Source organism: Delphinapterus leucas, chromosome 18, assembly GCF_059928025.1.
Source record: "Delphinapterus leucas isolate spDelLeu-1000000601 "Yukka" chromosome 18, BTC_Dleu_Yukka2, whole genome shotgun sequence".
Lineage (NCBI taxonomy): Eukaryota > Metazoa > Chordata > Mammalia > Artiodactyla > Monodontidae > Delphinapterus > Delphinapterus leucas.
The window spans coordinates 12094598-12115737 of record NC_143146.1 but is presented as its reverse complement, the minus strand read 5'-3'; the positions used below and the strand labels follow the sequence as shown (position 1 = coordinate 12115737).

Sequence of the window (21140 nt, the reverse complement as noted above, 5' to 3'; positions counted from 1 at the left end):
AAGAAAATCCAGCCTCACAGAGATATTCAATTGGAAAAGTAAGGACCTCATAGACTTCCCGAAAGGGTCTCGGGGACCCCAGGACCACACTTTGAGAATTGCTGGTTCATGGATGGTCAGTGTCACGGAGGATGTTTGCTCATGGGCCCCGCTTACCAGCATGAACATGATCAAAAGTCCTGATATTAATTGCAGGACTTCCACATCATAAACACAAGTATAACAGAGGCAGAAGACGTTTACTCCTTTCTCTGTTCTTTCTCTCCACGTGAAGAAACACGCACACAGAAAATTGGCATTTGTTCAAATTCCTAGCTGTACTTCAGAACTCTCTAGTTTCAGATTTTAAGTGGCTGCAGGGTGATCCTGTTTTGGCAAGAAACTTGCAAAAATTGCTACAATGATCTAAAGTCAAACTTTCTGGTCTCTATGGGGGGTGGGCAAGGGTGGTCTTATCTACTCATGGTGCACAGGCCCTAGCTGACAGCACTCAAGTGGGGGCAGAGAACTGGGGGCCTGGACAGGGGCTGCTCTGCCCCTGAGCCCAGTCTGGCCTCTCATGGCCTTGCATGTTTGGGGACATCGGGGAGATATCTTGTGCTGGAGATACTGATCTAAAAGTCAGAAATAAAACCCAGGAACCAGAGAAATTAACTGTTGCGAAGAATGAGAAGCTTTATGATTTACAATACTGGGCCTTTTACCCCAAGTGTCCAAGCTCTCAGCCTCACTTCATTATTAACTAGTTCCTCACACCCTCTCCAGAGGAAAGGGGGAGTTCCTGGGAATGGGAATGGCAGAAGCTTTCACTGTTCAGTTTCAGTGCTCTGGAGAATTATCTTAGAGTGAAGTGTGTACACAGCAGCGGCAGACAGAAAATCCCAGTTTGGTGCAGGGGCGGGTGAACGGCAGCACCCGAGACACTGGGGTTACCGGAGCCCTCGCGGGCTGCGGCGCTCACCTCGTTGAAGTGGACGTCCTGCATGCCAACGTCTTCCATCATGGAGGCCTCCTCATCTATGTTCGGGGTAATCACCCTGAAAGCTGTGCATCCTTGTCTAAACATGCCTAGAATTAGAGAGCAGGGGAGACAGTTGGAGCTATCAACCTGAAAGTGGATGAACCGCGAGGGTTCTTCCTGCCCTGTTTGTTTCTGGGTTGAACGAGGACCGATCTTGGAATCTCTTGCGTCTCAGGCCAGCGTTCCCATGGGGAGCCTGGGCGCCACTGTGTGCTTTCCTTCATTCGCTTCCTCAATATTTAACACTCACTGCCCTCAACTTTTTTTATTTTTCTCATCTCTTTTTATTTTTCACCCACCTTTATTAAAATGTATGTAATCCTTAAATAAACTGAAATAGGTATTGAATCAAATTAATAGCAAGGTAATAACAACAATAGTTTGATTTGGTAAAATGACCCATGCTCAGATACCAAGAAAAATAAAGAAGCCAAAGCCAATCAGAGAAATACAGACTCAAAAACAACTCTGTTTACTTAAAGCTGTCATCTCACCTACTCTGGCTGGGGTAACCCAGAACTCAGATTAGAACTCGCCCTTCTCCTGCAGGAAGCAGTCTACCAAGATGTGACTCGATGGCCGCAGCCGTGAGCTGAGGGGCTGCCTTGGCTGGTTCCACGTCAGCAGCCTAAGGGGTAAGAAGAGGCCTTTCCTCCCATGGAGTCACTGGGGAAAGTTTCATGTCACTTGGACAATGTCAGCTGGGCAAAAACGATCAAGTGAAGAAGGACTTGAAATGTCTTCCTGCTCTACTGAGATTACTGCTTACAGTAAAACAAAAGTCAATACCTGAACTGAGACCTCCCATGTTTCAGGAAAAAAAGGAACACAGAGTAGTTTGAAATCAAGTCTTGGAAGAGTGGACCCTAAAGTCAGAGATGTTTCTGCTGCACATGGTCAAGGTTTCCAGCCCCTTCATGGGTTGTCTAGCATCTCTGCCAATGTCCAGCTTTCGCCTTGCTTTTGTTTCATGGAGACAAAGATTCCCCTATGCAAAGCACTAACCTGGGAGCTTGAGGATACATGAGTGTACAAAAAGCAAAATTATAAAATCCAACCATCCATGTTTTTGGCTACAGAGTAGATTTAAAAATACAACTCAGCTCTGGTGGAATGACAATGGTGGCCAAAGTGCTTTCTTCTCCTTGCCTGCCATCAAACCAGAGTGGCCAGGAAAAGAAGGGAGGGAAGGAGAGCCAAGTCCATCCCAGCAGAGTTGAAAGAGAAACCCCATACGTCTGAGTGTCACAGGGACGGGCGGCCGGCCCACTCTCAGCTCACCTCCCTGGCGCCTCCTCTGGCAGGTGCTGTGGCTGGAGGGGAGGAAGGACGGCTCCAGCTGGAGGGCTAGGCCTGCTTCTAAACATGAGGAGATGTATTACCCGACAGAAGGTCTCAACAGGAAATCGTGCTGGCAGTAAGAGAATACGGAGCCCCTCCCTGGTTTCTTTCTCCTTCCAGCTCTGACGTATGACAAGCCTAGATGCCCTTAAATTCCATTCCAAAGAGCCAGCTGTACCAGAAAGATAGAAAGTCCCTGACCTGGCCATCTGTGGTTTCCTCACATTGTGAAGGAATTAGCCAGATCTGGTGCAGCCGTGCTCCAGTACACACATGAACACAACTGGCCTTTCTAAAAGCCCCGTGTTCTCAAATTTGAAGTGGAAACGAGCAACTGGTGTTTAACCAGAGGAGCCGTGACAGAACTCGCGGCCTGCTAACGTGGGAACAAGCACTTAGCACACAGGTGGGTGGCACTCACTCCTGCCAGCTCCTTCCATGGGGCGGCAAGGTTTCCAGCCTGCAAGCTGCCTTCGCACACAGCAAAGCCGACCGGGCTGTGCTCCAGAAAATACTGCCTGATCACCTCCTGTTACAGCTGCCTTTTGATTGGTAAACAGTTCCGGTGGGAACTATCTTAAGGGAAAATAAAATCTTTTCAGCTGGAGATTGGCTGGTCAGGGACTCCCAGATGCCAAGCTCATTAACTAGTTTTTGCAATATGGAGTTATTAGTAAGAGGTTATATGACAAAATGCCACCTACTTTTGTTTTCCATTTCTGCGGTGCCTACCACATCAAGCAAGTGTCACACCAGTGAATAAAACAATGAATATACTGTACACATACACATACACACACACACACAGAAATCCCCCACGTCCACATCTTTCTTAATGGCTCTCACTTGTCTTTGCTGCTCTGTGCAATTTTATATTTATTTCACAAAACCCAGGAATCGTTTCTCACCTTTCCGTGTGAGATATTCTGCCACCAGGGCTGTGACATGGACATAGCACATTGCTGCCTAAAACAAAAGACATGTTTCAGAATCACCAATTATGCAGAATGGCACAATGCTCACAATCAGAAATCTAATGACTATATGTACTTATATTAGATCTCAAGGCATCAACTAGTGTTTCTAATGGCCGACATCTTACCTTTTGAAAAAAGTAGAACAATTCAAATAAATTGAAATTTTTAAACTTTGAATTGAGACAAATGGCCGTAAATTTGCTAAGACCTATTTCTATTTAAAATTATTAAATTTAAATGTAAAAGATTTTTAAAAAGCATTTTTTCTTACTATAAAATTTCAGCATTATTTCTCTTAAAGGGAAAAGAGGATCATTTGAAGAAAAGGCATGTGCATTCTTAGATTCAGAGATGAAGTTATAACTTTTTCCAAAAATTCTAAATGAAAATATTATTTTATGTTAAATGGATAACATTATAAACACCTTAAAACAAAAGAAAAAATAAAAATAAATTCTTTTCACCAAGTTGCCATGGTTTACAAAACATTAAAGATAGCTGTTGGAAATGAACCTACCATAAGGTTCCAATGTCTGAGCCCTGGTTCTTGTCAGAATGATAAAAAAAATTACTACTACTAACAGTATGTAATTCATTTTCATTATGGCTAATGTATATTTTAGATTAAACTTATGGTCAAACAGAATGGACTCAATCAATAGGTAAAAATAGTTACATAAAATTTTCAGATATAGAACACAATTTTACTAATTTAAGCAGTTAGAGAGGTTTAAAAGTAAAAGCACACTTCTTTGGTAGTACTGTTAATCATACCTAAATGCCTCAGGCATCAACCCTGAGCAGAGTTTTCATGGGAACATGAATACTTCCCGCCTTACAGCCTACTGTTTTCCTTAATTTCCCCCATTTTACAGATGATGTCATAGAGACACAGAGGGGTTAAGAACTGGCTCAATGTCACCGAGTTAGTCAATGTTGGATCCGGGATCCAGTCTGCCTTGGAGCCCACACTCCCCCTCTGCCCCTGCCATGCTGTCGCTTATTGAACTGTGCAGCTCTGTCCATGAGGGAGCTCTGACATCTGCCACGACTACAGACAGAAACTGACTACCTCAAACAGGAAAAAGCAATGCCCTGTCATTCATGACTTCGATACAGGGAAATCTAATTTTATCATAAAATAGCTCAATTTTAGATCTAGAGGAGTTTTGATGCAGAAACTGAGTGCACCTAACTAGCGGGCACCTGTGTGAGCGTGGATGTTTTCTAAGAGCCTTCAAACAATGCTCTTTTGTGATGGAAACATCCCCTTACGATGTTGTAAATTGTTAAAATGCTTAGATGACCATGAAGGAACCCCAAGCCCAGCACTGTTTAAAGTATCACATATTTTTAACTGGCTTCTTTGAATTACTGGGAAATTTTTCTCATAATTGGCTTCCTTCAGTGAATGGGACACAATTTGTTTTCTCAAAAGCCCGGACTGACATGCTTGTGGGGCTACCTCGGACAGGTCCCCGTTTTTGACATGGATCCGGGCCATGCTGTCCAGCCACGTCTTCCGGAGCTCGGGGGTGCTGGCGTAGGACTTGGCCAGGCTGTACTGGAGGTCCACCAGCATCTCGGGGTCATTCTCATGCTCCTTCATCTGGGCCGTGGCCATCAGAACTGTGCGGATCCTTTTGGTCAGGTCCTTCACGTCCGAGGAGAAGGTGGTGTGCTGCAACAAGGGTGGAGGGGGACACGGGGCTTTCAGCTGCATTCTGTCCGTGTGCATACATATCAGATGATGAGGCGGAGTTTTGGGGGTAAAACATAAAACGAGACCGGGCCACCCACCTTGATGAGCCTGTCACTGTTGGCACAGTTGTTGATGATAGACAAGGACTGCTGGAATCTGGTTCCTCCAATGCCAACAACGTCTGCTATCAGTTGGCTGACGGAAATAATGACCTTAGGGACACACAAACGTGAGCAAATCAATTCACCTTCAAGTGACGCCCCAGGCTCAGCTCCTGGCTTTGGTTAGGATGTGCATGGGGATGGGGCAACGGGGAAGCTGCGAACAAGGATCGCTCCAGTGTGGGAAACAACGTCTGAGTCATCTTCCCCCTTCCAAGAATTATTCTAGAAGTTGATTTTGCTACCCTTCCATCTTGGTTGCACATCAAAATGCTAATCAGGAGAGTGTAGAGGAATGAGAATCAGATAAGCCCATATCACTTGGATGGTTACTTACCTATCACCTTCTCTAATAAAAAGGAAGACCTTATTATTTACCTCTTTGGTTTTTGGCTTGAATTTATATGTACTAAATATTCAGTAAATGGACTGTCTTTTGCATTTATTATTAAAACATGTACATATGAACTATGCAGTGGGGGAATCTGTCTTTTTGGGGGTCTATAAATAGCACCGCCTTGGGCTTCCCTGGTGGCGCAGTGGCTGAGAGTCCGCCTGCCGATGCAGGGGACACGGGTTCGTGCCCCAGTCCGGGAGGATCCCACATGCCACGGAGCAGCTGGGCCCGTGAGCCATGGCCGCTGAGCCTGCGCGTCCGGAGCCTGTGCTCCGCAGCGGGTGGGGCCACAGCAGTGAGAGGCCTGCGTACCGCAAAAAAAAAAAAACCCAAAAAACAAATAGCACTGCCTTTACCCAGTTACTCAGCTAAACCGTGGACCATGCCCCTCCCCCCATTCCCCCTTCTCATCCTTTACCTTCACCACACCCAGGTATAATCAATCACTAAGTATTGTCAACTCAATCTCCTCTCCCTTCTAACCTCACCATGCCTGACCCAGGACAGCATCCTCTCTGGCCTAAACTTAACCATGGTTTCCCCACAGTCTCCCGATTTAAGGCCTTGACTCCCTGATCCATTCTCAGCCTGGAGTCCAGGCGATCCCTCCAAATGTGCAATGTTGCCATCTCAACTTGTTCTCACCCATACTCTCACCTCCACTGTAAGGACCTTCTCTGGTCCCCTGGATGGTCCCTTTCCCATGGTGCATGCGTGGCCTGGAACATGCTCACCCCCAAACCCCTCTTCACGCGTCACATCCCATGGGAAGCCCCCTGGTCCCCTCCCTGGGGCACTCGAGTTCCTCTGTTAGGGGACTGGGCACACGGCACAAGGGCCTCAGTGTCTGTCTGTCCTCCAGGAGATGACACTCTGTGAGGGCCAGGAGAGGTCCTGTTTCGTTCATGTTCATCCATGAATCCCAGCACACAGTTTGCAAGCAATAAACATTTGTTTTTTTAAAAAAGAGTAAGTACAGAGACGGAGAAGGCGCTCCTATATGTGTTTGTAGAAAAAGAAAGTCTACAGAAATATATAAGAATCTTCAGTATCTGGCCTGGTTCACAGAGCAGAGAATTTGGGACACTAACTCTGAAGGGATGGCAGGCGTGTCAACAGAAGGAAGACAGAAAAGAGTCACTTTGGGCTTTCTGTGTCTTACCTAAGATGTTTACTATGAGGTATCCTCTCATAGGTTCTATAAATCTTTACTCAGTAGAATTTCGGTCAGTCGAACATTGATTCGACATTTAAATGTCAATTTACCAATAGAAACACATCCTGGGCCCAAATCTTACGATGTGGAGGATGAAATATATAAAACCAGTAAATGTGACTTTTGAATTTTCCATCTAGAGGTCAGATCGTTCAATACTTACACCGAGGTAACCTGGTAGATGTGACACTCAACATTTTCCTGCTAAAACATAATTCCACACAGCACACTTGACACGCACCTGCAGATGCGTCCGGACAAAGGACTTCTTGCCAGTGTAGTCGAAGTTGTTCCTCATCAGGAAGTACAGCAGCTGGGAGGCCTCAGTCCTGATGGAGCTCAGCTTGGAGTTGCAGCATTTCAGGACCTCATAGCACAGGGCTGCGCACATGTCCGCTCTCCGCTCATAGAACGTTGAGGGAAACTACATGGACATGAGGAAGCAAATGAACCCAGGGAGGTAAGTGACCCTTTCAGCTCCAGGTAGACACAGGAGAATGGGTGAGAATCAAGAATGACCTTCCCTGGTGAAACAACGTACCTTATAGATTAATGACCTTAAGGCAGTGAAGACATTTTTTAAAGCCGTTTCAGACTGATGTTTTTGAAGAAAGCACAGGTAGACGTCAAAAACCTTTTTCATGAGGGGATTATGTCCGTGGTCAGCCAGGAGCTGGTTCTTAAAACACACAAGGACAGCTTGGTCAGTGAGACACGCCAGACACTGCTGATTGGTTTCATACAACTTTCAGCCTCAAAGGTTACATTTTTCAGGTACTAAGACAACTTATAATTTAAACAAACTTCCCATGAATCCTCTAGGAAAGCACAGAAGCCTCTTGTAGTACAAACAAACTTATCAATAAATTCATGCTTTGGAGAATTTACTTTTTCTACTAAGGGACAGACTAATTTAAAACTTCCCAGCAAACTGTACTACGGTTTAAAGGACCACTGTGCCTCAGTACTGATTGGGCTTCTATTTATTTACTTATTTTTACTATCACCAGCAACTAATACGGAGGTAATGTTTGCGACACCTTAATTCCAACAGAGAAGTGCCATTACAGGTATCAGCTAATTAATGGGCTGGAAAAAATCACTGAAGTGAGGTGTATGGAACAGGTCCTCTACCAGTGAGGGCTGGGTTTTCTCCCCCGCCACAGGCTCTCAGGCACTCTGCAAAGCCATGAATCACCAGGCAGTCTGGTAAGGGGGAAAACGCACAGGCTTCGGGTCAGGCACCATTTCTCACGTGCACAGATTTGCACAGGTAAACTGAGCCTGGCCATTCTCATCTGTGAAACAGCGACCCTAAAACTAAGCTTGCATAGCTACTGGGAAGACTTGAGGTCAAGTATAGGGATCGTCTGACGCCCCCTCTGATCTAGCTCAGTTAAGTGGCAAGAGGGTCACCATTAATTACCTCTCCTAATTCTTCAAGGTTTTCTCGCACCAGCAGCAAATTCACACTGGTTTAACACCGTGAAAGCCTGGATGGCTAAAACTCCCAATGATTGCTGCACATGCACAGTGGACAGAGGTGTCACCCAACTAAAGGCCAGCATGCAGCCACATGTGCTTGACACTGGAGAGCTGCATCTTCAAATACAGACAGGCCTGTCAGGACAAAGGTGTGTTTGGGAGAATGTGTGCATTTTGCACAAGTAGGCAAAAATGACTATCACTGAAAAAAAATGTCCAGAGGTCAGTACCTCAAACCAACCTTACAGTTTAGCCAGAGGAACAGAGATAACTTATGTCCAAATAGTTCGGTTGCACAGCAAATTACGGCTGGAGTAATAGTTTCAAGATTTATCTCATCTTATTGTTGGAGAAGAAGTTTTACTCAAGGAATAAGTTTTGTTTTTTTAGGTCCAGTAATTCACGGGTGTATTTACAGCTGGTAGGACACCTGGAATCCACAGTGATCTTTATATCATGAAACACAAAAGTACAGTATTGAATTCCATCATGTGAAAGAGAAGCAATTTAATGGAGCAGAAAATGTGACTTAATTAACTGAATATGATGTAATTCTCAACCATGAGCAGCTGTTTACCAACCGAAAAAAAAAAGAGGTTGTTTCCAGTGTTTGGGGAACTGCTTAGTGTTTACTGTTTCTGAGCAGTTCTTTTCCCAGGAGTCACAGTCCTTCCTAATTATGGCTGGATTAAGGCTTGCATGAATCTGGATATGAGCTTTTATTTTCTCAGCCATCTTTGCTGGAGATATCCAGGAGAGATGGTTCATACAAAAATCGCTAAGACCTCTGGCCTTGCTGTCTGAATTGGCCTGTCTCCAAGTTGTTACCACTGGAGTTAAATTTTCCTTCCTTTCACTCTCTCTTGGTCAAGGTTTTTGCTTCCCATTTTCAGGATTTAGTCTTCTTTGGGTTCTGATCACAAAACTTGCTTGAAGAATGGAGTAAAAATGCATTACAAAGATATAAACAACCCCTCATTTAAAGGGGTAAGGGACCTTTCGTCCTGAACACACCCCAGTTTACCAGCTGCCTTCCTTATTTTCCAATCAATTTTCTTCTCTCTCTCTCTCTCTCTCTCTTTCTCATTAAAAACGCTGAACATTCAGAAAGGCTCAGAGCAGGGAAAAAAGCAAAACAAAAATCACCTTCACTTTTCCACTCATAAATAACCATGGATAACAATGGAGTATCTCATTTCTACCTCTGTCTCCCTATAGACTTTTACTGAGGATGGGAGAATTTCATTGATTAAAATGAAATTAAATGAGACGTTAGAATAATGGGAAAGGCATGACTTATTTCTAGCAATAAGGTGCTATTTTCTAGCAATAGGTTATAAATAATTCTCAGGAATTGTCTGATGTGGATTCAAGTTTGACTGTCGTTACCAGCCTCCTAAGGGAAATGGGGCTTTCAGAGAATGAACACACATTATCAGTAATTTCTAAAGAGCCAGGAACAGGAGAAAAACGAACTTAAACCTCAGGTGCCAAAATGACATATCTGGAACCATGTTATTTAAGACAGCGACATCCTTCCTAGGGATATGGCTTGATTTTTATTTAGACACTGATTTATAGAATAACTTTAAAAATCTAGCTTAGAGTAGCACTCTCTCTGTCGCAGAGGCTCACCAATCACCAGGATGACCTAAACCCCAGGCTCATGGTTGTGTAAACTGGACCCCAGGCTCCCTAGCTGACCCCCATCATCCACGTGCTCCCCACCCTGGTCGTTCACAGCGATCCTTCTCGTCATGTACTTGCTGGTTCTCACCATGCACCTCAAATCAAGAGAAGGCACTACAGAGAATTACTTAAAATACATTTTCAGATTAAATTTGTAAGTACATTAAAAATATCATCAACTATTTAAAGGCCAGATTTGGTTTAGGACTGTATTAATAGACATTTTAAAACAGCCAGAGAAGAACCATGTTTTTCTGCATGTAATCACCTTGGTTTACATAACACACCTTTCGTGTATTAAACAATATCTGTGAAAGTGCCCACATAGTACCAGCATCTGGTAAGTGCTTGGTAATTTTCTTTTTTCTGTGTGAGAGATCATTCAGCTACCTTGATATTCACCCAGCTTAGCTCCTTCCCCCTACACACACACACACACACACACACACACACACAGTGATCTTGGGCTAATTTCCTGACCTATCTCAGCCTCAATCTCCTTATCTATAAAATGGGGGATAAGAAGATCTACTGGGCCAGGCTGTTGTGAGGACTGACGCTGAAGACACAGAAGGCACTCAATAAACGGCAGCAAGCTAATATAACAATAAATTGGGGTTCAGGGCTTAAATCTTTTCAAACATTTCCTCTCATTAAGAACATGATTTCTTGATTGTACAAAAAGGGTTCCTTTTTTGGGTTCCCAAAGCAATATCACTTTGGGTTCCTAGTTATGACATTTCCTGGGGACGTGAGTAGCATGGCTGCTACGAACACAGGTAAATTATAATAAAGCTACATGATATCGGGTAACTATTTTTACTCTAATAAAGAAATGTGCTTCATGAGAAGAGGAGATGAGTAAAGCACAGATTGACTTTGGGTATGTTTCCCAAATACCCTTGCAAGTAAACATACTGATTTCATATTCAGAGCATATTAACACTAATTCAGCTTCTCTGGAAACGGAAGTAGTTATTGAGTGAGAATGGGAAGGGTTAGGTTCCTAAAAACAAGAAGGTGGCTGAAGAGACCATCTTTACCTACGTAAATGTTACTTGCTAAAACCTAAAAATAAGACCAAGATCACTTTTTATTCTCTATACTTGAAATGTTTCTATCATTTAATTTAGTAACAGATCCAAAAAAAATTGAAAGGGTGAATGTTTTTAGGTATTGCTCCTCTAAGTATAAACATCTAATTTTAATTGCTACCACATGTGGATATGTTTAAAGATAGTAGAGGCAGAAATGCCCAATTAGGTTCCTGTATTTATCATTCTCGAGGGCTCAGCAAAGCCACCTTCCCCGGTAAACGCTTTCATCTGGCCAAGCGTTAACCGCCTCCTGGGACTGTGTCCACCTTTTGCAAGCAGGTGGCACACCCTGACCAGTTAAGCTGTATTATATTTCAGGGAATTCAAGTCATTAACAGTGGAACGGTTTCATTAAGGGAATTTAAGGATTAATGGTTTCCTTACAGGGGCAAAAACAGTTGCTGCAGTAAAAATACAACATAAGAAGTTCTTGCTGATTCAGTTAAATAAACAGAATGAATTTAAAAGGTGAGGCTCTGACCATGAACAGCTGTTCAATACAAACCTTAAATGCCAGTGTAAATAGAGAGAGGGTGTCCAGAGCTGTCAGGCACACCTCAGTAGCAATATTGGCTTCAAGTAACGACTGGTGGAGAACATCTGCGTCCGAGTGGCCATAGCCTGCATGAATCATAATACAAGGTTACTGCTGGTGGCTGAAGAAGAAAGGCTAGGGAATGGTATAGTCACAGTCAACTTTTGATTATTTCCAGAAGGCTTCCTTCAGGGCCATATCTCCCTGTTTGCCTTTTTTTTTTTGGTGGCGGGGTGGGTAAAAGGAGGTATTAAAAATGTTTCCATTCAATTATGACTTTTTCAGCTCTGGGAGGGAAGTAATAGCAGCAAACATTTATTGTGCACTTGCTATGTGCCAGCCATAATTCTATGAACTTTACATGTATCACCTTATTTAATCCCTCAATAGCCCTATGAAGTGTGTACATTATTAAACCCTTTTTGCAAATAAGGAAATGGAGGCCCAGAAAGGCTAAACAACTTGTCTTAAGTCACACAGTTGGTAAACAGGGGAGCTAGGGCTGGAACATGGACCAGAGTCACTCAATTGCGCCACTTGACTGAGCTGTTAAGATGGTGTGGTAGTGAAGGAGGCTGAGATCTCTGAAGCTCCCCACACAGACAGAGGCTGCAGCACAGCACAGGGAAGGAAAATGAGCTGCTCAGTGAATCAAGCTCGTCCCCTTACTAGCTATGTGACCCTGGGCAAGCTACTTGACCTCTTTATACCTCAGTTTCCTCATCTGTAGAATGGGGATAATAACAGTATCTACCTCAAAGGGTTGTGGTGAGCATTAAATTCATTAATTGCTGTGAAGCTCTTGGAATAGTGCCTGGCACACAGCGAATGCTATGTAAGTCTCAAGTCAATAAAGTAAGGATCTGTTTTATCAGTTGGAATCATGAATGATAACCAAGAGTTGACTGCACTGCTAACAGTATTCTACTTGCTTTAATAAAAAAGCACAAAAGCCACTATGACTGAAAGAAATGTTTAAGAAAAGGAGAGAACTTGAGAATCATAATTTAAATACAAACTGATATCTTCTGTATGTGGCTGTAAAATCAATTTAGTATTGATATAAATGTAGTTTGACATACAATTTGAGATTAAATTATGAAATGGTATGCATTAGCAGAAATATATATAAGGGATGCAAAGGTGTTTCAGTATTGATCTAGATTACAAAGAAAGATGGCAATATAATAAAACGTCAGGTAATGTCTTTCTCCAAGGAGCAAAACAAATCAACACTTACTATGTAGGTAATTTTCTTAATACTCCACAGAGGAGGACATTTTGTACATAGATCAGGAAAATGAAGTACAGAAAGCCTAGAGAATTTTCTTGAGGCCAGTAATGGGATAAAACCAGAAACTACACTCCCAATTCCTTATTCAGGTCACTGTACCATAATCTCTATTATTAAGATAAAAAAGTAACTAGCATGATATTATTCTGACTTTAATAAATGTCAGAGATAGAGAATGATTTTTGAAAGACTACAAAAAGCTTTTCTAAAGCTACCGAGTTGCTTTTTAAAGTATGATTAAAAAAAACCAAAACTATTATGTGCTTTCATCCAACTTTGCTTTGCTTTTATAATGGTGGTTTTGAGTGGCCTGCATTATTTTCACAGTGTGGCAGAGTCATCGTGTCCCTAGTAAGGCTATGGAACACATTTGGCACCGTGCTAGTTCTGTTTCTTTATATTCCTGGTTTGCTTTTAGGTTTTTTTTTGGTAAGAAATCTAGCAGAAAGGAAGACAGACATTTTTTGGTACTAATAGTCACTGAACTGCCTTTGTAAGCCAAGGTATTTCCTCATTTGGTAAGGTTTGTTTGGTGAGATAGCCAACAAAAGAGGAAAACAAACAAATGATTATTGTTACAGTGATCACAAAGCAGGGCAAGAGAGGACCAAAAAAAAAAAAAAAAAAAAAACCAAAACAAAAAACAAAAACAAAACGAACAAAAAAACCACCACCTTTTATCAGACCAACCAAAATTATCACACAGGTCAAAAGGACCCTATACTGAGGGCTGCCATTTATCCCAAATGAAGTTTTATAATCTGGGTTAAACTGTAACAAGGCACTTGCTTTGGTGATTAACTGTATTCTCTGCACTGAACTGTCCTTTTCTCTTTCTAGATAACTTATTGGATAAGTGTATCCAAGTGTGATTATTATAGATGAGATGGTCTACACACTGAAGAACTCCAACAGAGTTTACTTATACCTGGCTGAATGTCTAGAACAATTCAAGAATTGCAATTTGTCAATGTGCTATTTTTTAAACATATATAATCAATGGGCCATGCTAATTAATGACAAAATTTCTCTAAGCTACATTACACTATCTAATCTCCTTTAGAATAAGAGTCAATTCATACAGAAATCTGTCTGCCTGTGTCCGAATCATATAAGAACAAAAGAAACAGTCCTTTTAGCCACAATTGGTTATAATTTGCTTTTCCTTAAACCGTTTTGTCTCAAAAATCAGCAGGTTCCTGAACCAGTGTTACTTAAACATCCCTAAAAATAAGTGGCAGCATGGGACGTTGTGTGAGTGACAGGGACTGACTGGACAATCTGACAAAAGATACCCCCATGGGGACAGTCTGTCTCAAGACCTGGAACAAAGCTGTGCATGAGGGAAGACTCTAATCAATGGTCACCTTGTTACTGGCTAACACAGGAAAATGAAACTGAGCTGGCAAACCCAAGAAGGGGTCTTAAGAGACACAGTAATTTCTCAGAGCATCGGTCAGCAACTTTTTAAAGCTGACTAAGCAGATTCTGACCAGGGCCAGTAAGAAGTACTGTTAACCCTACTGACTTCCACTAGGGGGTAGTGGTGCCTTGGGGCACAGGCACTGACGTGGTCACTGAGGCAGGTCAGGGAGGGAAGGACTTCCCTGATGCACCATCTCCAGCAGGCACCTCAGGGGGTGCTTTAGAGACCTTAGGATCCACTGCTCACATGTACACAATTTTCATTCTGCTGTTACTCAGATAAGTGATTTATTCTCAAATCCCCAAATCTTTCAAATACTCAAAGGAGGAAGATGAGATTTTTTTCCCTCTAATGTCATCTGCTATGGTTAGACTTACCTAACTTTACTCCGTTTTATGAAGTCCTGTTTCCTGAAAAGCTTGGTTTAGTAATGCTGAGGACATCTGTAAACTACCCCTCCCTCCCCAGTGCCACATCAGAGGTGATGTGGTCAGAAAGGCAGAAGCCTGATCCACTGCCACTCGCCTTTTCCGAAAGTCAGAGGACATTTGGGCTAGAAGAATAAGTCAGATACATGTTCTCACAGGAGGCACTTCCTTCTTGAAAGCTGCCTTCACTCTTTATGAAACCAGAATTCTTGTTTTTATTTTTAATTTTTTTCTCTGGCCCATAATATGAATCCAGAAAAATAATACATTTTATGAAAAAAATATAAATATTGAACAGCTAGGAATCTTCTTGCTAAAAGAAATCCCCAAATGTAGAAGACCTAGCCTCCTAGATATATTAACTCATGGTCTACAGCTTTTACTAACTGCACATATTTATGCAAAGTATCAGATGGATCCACCACTACACAATCTATTATTGATCTCCATCTCATTTTTATTGCTAAAAAGTTTTTCCCCACAGATGGGCAAGAAGTGGAGAACAGAATAAGGAATGACATTCCAAGGCAAAACATCATGTGATTTGCTGTCTGCCCTCTGATTAACCACCGAAGAAACAAATAGGTTCAAAATGATTTGTGAAGCTAGTCTATAATCTCAGAGTTTATACTCGAGGAAATGGTTATACTACCTGCTTTCTAGTCTCAGATTACCTTGCATAAGTGATTGTCACTTAGACAATCAGATACTTAGCTGTATCTGAAAATGGTATGGGATACAGACCCCAAACTGTGACAACACTTGGTTTAAGCATATCATAACTTTTAATTTAAAGTCCTCTTTAAGGATACTAAAAATATTAAAAATGACCGACTTTAAATGGGCATTGTGTCAGGTTTTCTCAACTCTGAAACCCTATCAATTGCAAGAAGCACCAATCAATGACAGGCTACCATGTTAGAGGTAATATTCAGGATGTATCTGTAAGATAAGACCTGCTAAATCTGTAAAATATATCCTGATTTCAGAAATGCTGGCAAAGGGGCAAAAATCTATCTCCAGATCAAGGAAATGTGGCTTTATAGACATTTTATTTACCATCTTGAGTACAGACATTTAAAGCATCCAAGCCCATTTCACCTATTTTAAAAGATATATCACCCATGCTTAAGAACTTTTGAGAAATATTGATTTTACTTCAGAGACTATATGTCTCCCCTGCATTTTTTATATTGATTCAATATTGTCTAAAATAAAGGAACTTAATTATCATCTATATTCAGTTTCTTACTTGAGATTCATAGATATCAAAGAATATCAGAATTAGATGGGGTCTGAACAAGCCATCTCGTCTAACTCCTCATATGATGCTTAAATGACCTGGACAGTATCCCCAATGGGTCCTCATCAAGTCTCTGTTTTCACATCTCCAGCTGCCAGTACCTATACTAGCTAATAGGTAGTCCAGTTAGAAAATGCTTCCCCATATTCACCTGAGATCTAATTCTCTGCAACTTAATCCAGTGATCTTAAATTGTCTCTTATACTGAATTATATGAAATACAGGTTTTCTTCAAGGGTTTCTACCTCTCGGCTGGCTTCTCTCCCATCACACCAATGGGAAATATGGATTATCATGCAAGTGAATTTAACATATTCCTAGAACAATACATAACATTAAAGTAAATACAAACTGTTATTTTATATATTTTTGCAAATGAATCACTTATTTGCAAACACGTTTCACTTAGTTTTCCCCTCATCACTCAGTTTATATAAAATATACAAAGTATACTCCGAGCACCTATCACTCTCAATTTGTCCTTTGGCACAAGTCTTTTCTACTGATACACAATGAGTACATGTTGCCTTAAACAGGTCAATGCCTTAATGTTGTAAACATTTACTTTTTATAAGCCTGGGCAATGACCCAAACAACAAACTCCTACCCTTTGAGTGTTTTTAAAATAGTTAAGACCACTGGCCACAGTGAAATTCTCATTATTTCCTATAAAAATCCAAGAGTAAGGGTAAGTGCCCGCTAGCGTTACACGTGTGCTGCGTGTGGTGCCTTTCCCGTGTCCTACTGTTAATAGGCGATGGAGACAGTGCGGCTTGGCCTGCATCGGCTTAAGTTCCTCGCAGTCCTCTGCTGCCCCCTGCTGGTCACGCTAAGATCTGACAAAGCCTTTCCTACTCAGAGAAAGGAAATGAAAAATGCAGGTGTATAGGGGACTCTTCCTATTTTCATTCTTTTCCAAAATAAATTCATTTTAGACTCTGGCATCCCAGCAAGTCTCTCACATATTGGATCTCTGTCATACTGGTTGGCCCAATAGAAGGTACTGTATTCGTTAAATAGGAATTTTCTTAAAGAGACATACGTGGCTACAAATTTCCCATACAGTATCTAGGTGAAGATGTAAAAACTCATGTATGTATGAGTTCACACACATACACATGTATACATACAGTATACACTCCCTTCTCTATGGCTTTTGGCCGAGTTGATGATTTGGAACTCAAAAAGCTAATGGTGGTAGAGGCTGAAGCCTCCCAAATACAGAATCACAATTAGAGATGTAAGTGAAGACTGAGTTCAGGGTGGAGATGCAAGGACTATGGGGCATCAGAAGCTATTCGGGGAGAGCAGGAACTGTGGGCACACATTAAAAGGCTAAAATAATCAGCTACACAGTCTTGACTGGGAAGGCAAAAGGAGAAACTTTGATCGAGAATGGTGTCACTGAAAACTGACTAAAGAAAAACTTTGGGTTGAAAGAGGAGAGGGGCAGGAAGGACAAGGTTCTCTGTGGGTAGCAGGAAGAGAGAATGGAGATCAACCATGTTAACAATAGGGTTTTTGGCAGTAGAACACAGCCAGCTGTCTCTCTCCTCCAACTCAAACCACCACCGTGAAATCCATTTGCAGAGGGAGGGGTTGCTGCATATCTTGGTGGATTAAGGTTATTTATTCGTGTGTTGATCATTCAGTTTATTTTTGTTTGTTTTCTATGTTTCCTACATGATTATCTTTGGAGGCGGGGCCTTGGTCTGCTTATGATTTTTTTTACAGTGCTTTAAAGTTTCAGCGTTTATTTCAACTGATAATGAGGTACTGATAGTCCCTGTATCATACATTATCTGGGCAAAGGCAATGTAGCAAGTCTTGCAAAAAGTGGGAATTTGATTTCTCTTTGCTAAATAGGAAATGAAAACTAAAAATAATGAAACTCCTTGTTTTGTCTGTTTAAACCCTTTGTCTGCAGAGCTAAAATAGCCCTAACAGACAAGATGTTGAAAAATCAAGTTCTGTAGCCTTAGACGTGTCACTAACGCACATTTCACAGCTAAGTATAGAACCCAGAACTAGCATTTGAAGCCTACCAATTCAGTGTGTGGCAGACTGACATAATATTGATTTAAATTAAGCCTTGAATTTTATAAAGAGAGACTGTACCCACTACATTTAACTTTCTTGGGGGTGGAAGAGTGGGAAGGTGCCATGTTTTGATTCCTCAGCATTTTTACTTTGAACTATTCTCAATTTAAGGTGTCAGGAATATATTGTCTATACTCTTAGCCTGTACTAAGAAAGAGGTGTGGAAATCACAGTGAATGGAATGAATTCTTATGATTAGAAATGATGAGAAGATATTACTAACCATGAATTAAAGACACTGCTTGCAATGAGTACAAATAATTGTCTAGATAGAACAACAACTAGCTATGTCATGCTTGGAGCAAAGATGGGACAATTTAGAGAACACACCACTGACAGAAATGATGACATTAGTTTATAAAGTGCTACATGGTTGATATCTTTTAGGTTTTCTGCTTCAAGAAACCCTTAAGAAGACTAAACACTTAGATTTCTAGAAACAGCACATGATGCTACGTCCCCTCTGTCAATTGATAAAATTAAATTAAAGATATGCTCCCATGTTTTGGCAAAGTCTCTACTGTGAAGTTAGGAAGCCCCAAAGTTAGGAAGGCGAGATGAACAAGAAGTCTCGGTTTGCAAGTGAAGCGGCCTCATAAGCAGACTTCAACCTGATTAAATCTTACCATTGTCTACAGAAATTCCAAGCACACTTGATATCTTTCTCACACTGAAAACACAGAAAAAGTCACTTTGTTATTGGCTTTTCCACACCCTCACACATTGATTCACGGGCTTTACGGTTTCACAGCAGTTTAACGATTAACATACATTCAGGGCTAGAATGTCAGAATGTGGACGCTTGATCAATTACACGCATGGGGTCAGGAGGGTGAAAGGCACTTGCCCCAGATGTTCTTGGGAGTCACATGGGGAAAACTGATGATAAGCTGGCCACTGGCAACAAATCAAAATACTAAATTAAATTATCAGAGAATGTCTGGCTATCAGGCCAGATTTTGTTTTAAAAACACCAAGCAGATGGCGTGGGGCAAAGGGTCTAGGCTTTCAGGTCTGGTGCTGTAGTTGACCACGTCCCACATTATGTCATTCTCCTCCGAGGAAGGGAACTGCGCCACGAGCTCTTCATCCTACTGCTCTGAGCTGGAAGAAAAGTCGATTTGGTGATGTGGTGTGGTGTGGCCAGGGGCTCTCCCCTCTGAACTGTCACATGGGATGGCTGGCTGTTACGATGGTGTGTCATGGGACTTACTGTGGTTAAAAGTGAGAGAGTTATCCAGGCTGCCCAGCTGCTGCAATCTGGCATGCATCATTCCTGTTCTGTTACGGGAAACAGGCAATGTCTGAGATTTTCGATCATGAACTATGGGTCCCAACCCCTCCTGGTTCCTGCAACATGAGTGAAATGGGATAGAAGCAAAAGTTAGACTTGTTACACTGCAGCGAGATGGGGGGCATTAGTTAGTGAGGCCAGGACACAGCACGAAGGAGACTGGCCACGCACGGACTAAGCACAGAGGAGCCTGTTTGGGGCCACATGAGCCAAAGACACACACAGGCAGCAGCACTTGGCAGAGTTCACAGCAAAGCATCTGAAGACGAAGGAGCAAAAACCAGGCCAAAGCAGAGACCTTTTCAGTTTTGGAAAGTCATTTAGAGATGCTACTTTTTAAAAAGGTGAGCATCAGTCCAATGTGGTGCTAATGACCAGCATTTGGACAACAGCCAAAACACTACGAATCTTTTTGGATTATATATGTTATTAAACAGCAAAAAAAAATTTTTTTAGTTAAAATAATACATTGGAAGAAACAGAGAACAAACATGCAATGGGAAGGATTATATGAGGCGGTTTAACACCTTTATTCTTACCCAGGAAAGGAGGAGAAGAGCCACAACCTTTGTTAGACTTGTCAGCAGTCAAGTGAAGAAAATAGAAAAGTGATCTGGATTAGCAATCAAACAGCTAACTTCCTACTGTGTACCATCACCAGAGCAGATGAAAAATGAGACCAGCGCTGGAATGACACCTGTCCCCCGTCCCGTAGCCAACCGTCTCCCTCACTGTGTTATTGTGTGGAGTAGAACAGGACATGCATGGAATATCATCGGGCAACATGCTGCTGGGTGATTTCAAAGTGACACAATGAGAAGGCGCAGTGTTCACAGAACCAGACCACCACGGAGGGCAAACACTGACAACGTTTAAATCATCACTCAGGATCTCTTCCGTGTGCGGCAGAGACCATGGCAATTTTCTATAAAATAGGGCACGTCTTTCCACTGTGCGCATGATGAAGTAACACCATCCTCCACCCCGCCTATCTATGCCCATTTATTTTTAAGACAGTCCAAGGAAGCATACTTTTACATGCAAATATATACAGGGTGCTTAAGAAGTCAGAAGATTTTTCTTTAAAAAAATTAAATTTAGAGACATAGAAAAAATAAGTTAACTGCTTCACAAAATCCAATTCCAAAATAGTCTGTTGGGGCAGAAATCTTCAGCTTTTCACATTCACTGTGTTCAGCTCTGAGGCTTTTCATTCTATTTGCACAACATTTTCCAAATGCCATCTTGTGAGGTGGGTGACACCACGAGAAGGTGTGAAGCTCCCCCAGCACAGTGTCTTTCTGTTCCAAATATACTGTTTGCCCATCTTCATGGGACAAAGTCAAAAAGAATGAAGTTATTGTATAAGGACACATTGTATATATTTGCATTTAGTACCCAAAAAACTCAAATGCAAAAATTACTGTTACGATAAAAAATAAGAGTTAAGATTAGAGAACGTTAAGTGCCACCACATTTCAATTAAAAATAGAAAGTATTAATAGGAAGAAGGCATAATATAGTCTCTCTAAATTTGCTTTTTAAAATAAAACATACTTTTATTTGACATAAACAGAATTCTGAAACTTTCTCAAATATCTCAAGAAAAAAACAATGTTACCATAAAGAGCGAAATCTTGACACTTAAATAGAAAGTCTATTAAAAATCTATTT

At 41.7% G+C, this 21140-nt stretch overlaps 1 protein-coding gene across 43 annotated transcripts in view; it reads right to left on the bottom strand.

The window, feature by feature from the left end:
- DOCK9 (dedicator of cytokinesis 9) overlaps positions 1-21140 on the bottom strand; it is a 280624-nt gene that overhangs the window by 30006 nt on the left and 229478 nt on the right. For 24 of the 43 annotated variants that reach the window (XR_016388580.1, XR_016388581.1, XR_016388583.1 and 21 more), the window contains 9 exons: positions 19386-19522; positions 11592-11707; positions 7357-7494; positions 7057-7239; positions 5140-5253; positions 4805-5020; positions 3271-3328; positions 2303-2380; positions 962-1068 (listed from right to left, as the gene is read on the bottom strand). Coding sequence is in view for 9 of the 43 variants with exons in the window: in XM_089899207.1 (XP_089755333.1) it covers positions 962-1068; positions 2303-2380; positions 3271-3328; positions 4805-5020; positions 5140-5253; positions 7057-7239; positions 7357-7494; positions 11592-11707; positions 19386-19522 (1147 nt within the window). In the remaining 34 variants the exon portion in view is untranslated. Of the gene's footprint in view, positions 1-961; positions 1069-2302; positions 2381-3270; positions 3329-4804; positions 5021-5139; positions 5254-7056; positions 7240-7356; positions 7495-11591; positions 11708-18798; positions 18843-19385; positions 19523-21140 lie in introns of all 43 variants that reach the window. The other 19 variants (XR_016388585.1, XR_016388588.1, XR_016388592.1 and 16 more) reach the window with 6 other exon arrangements.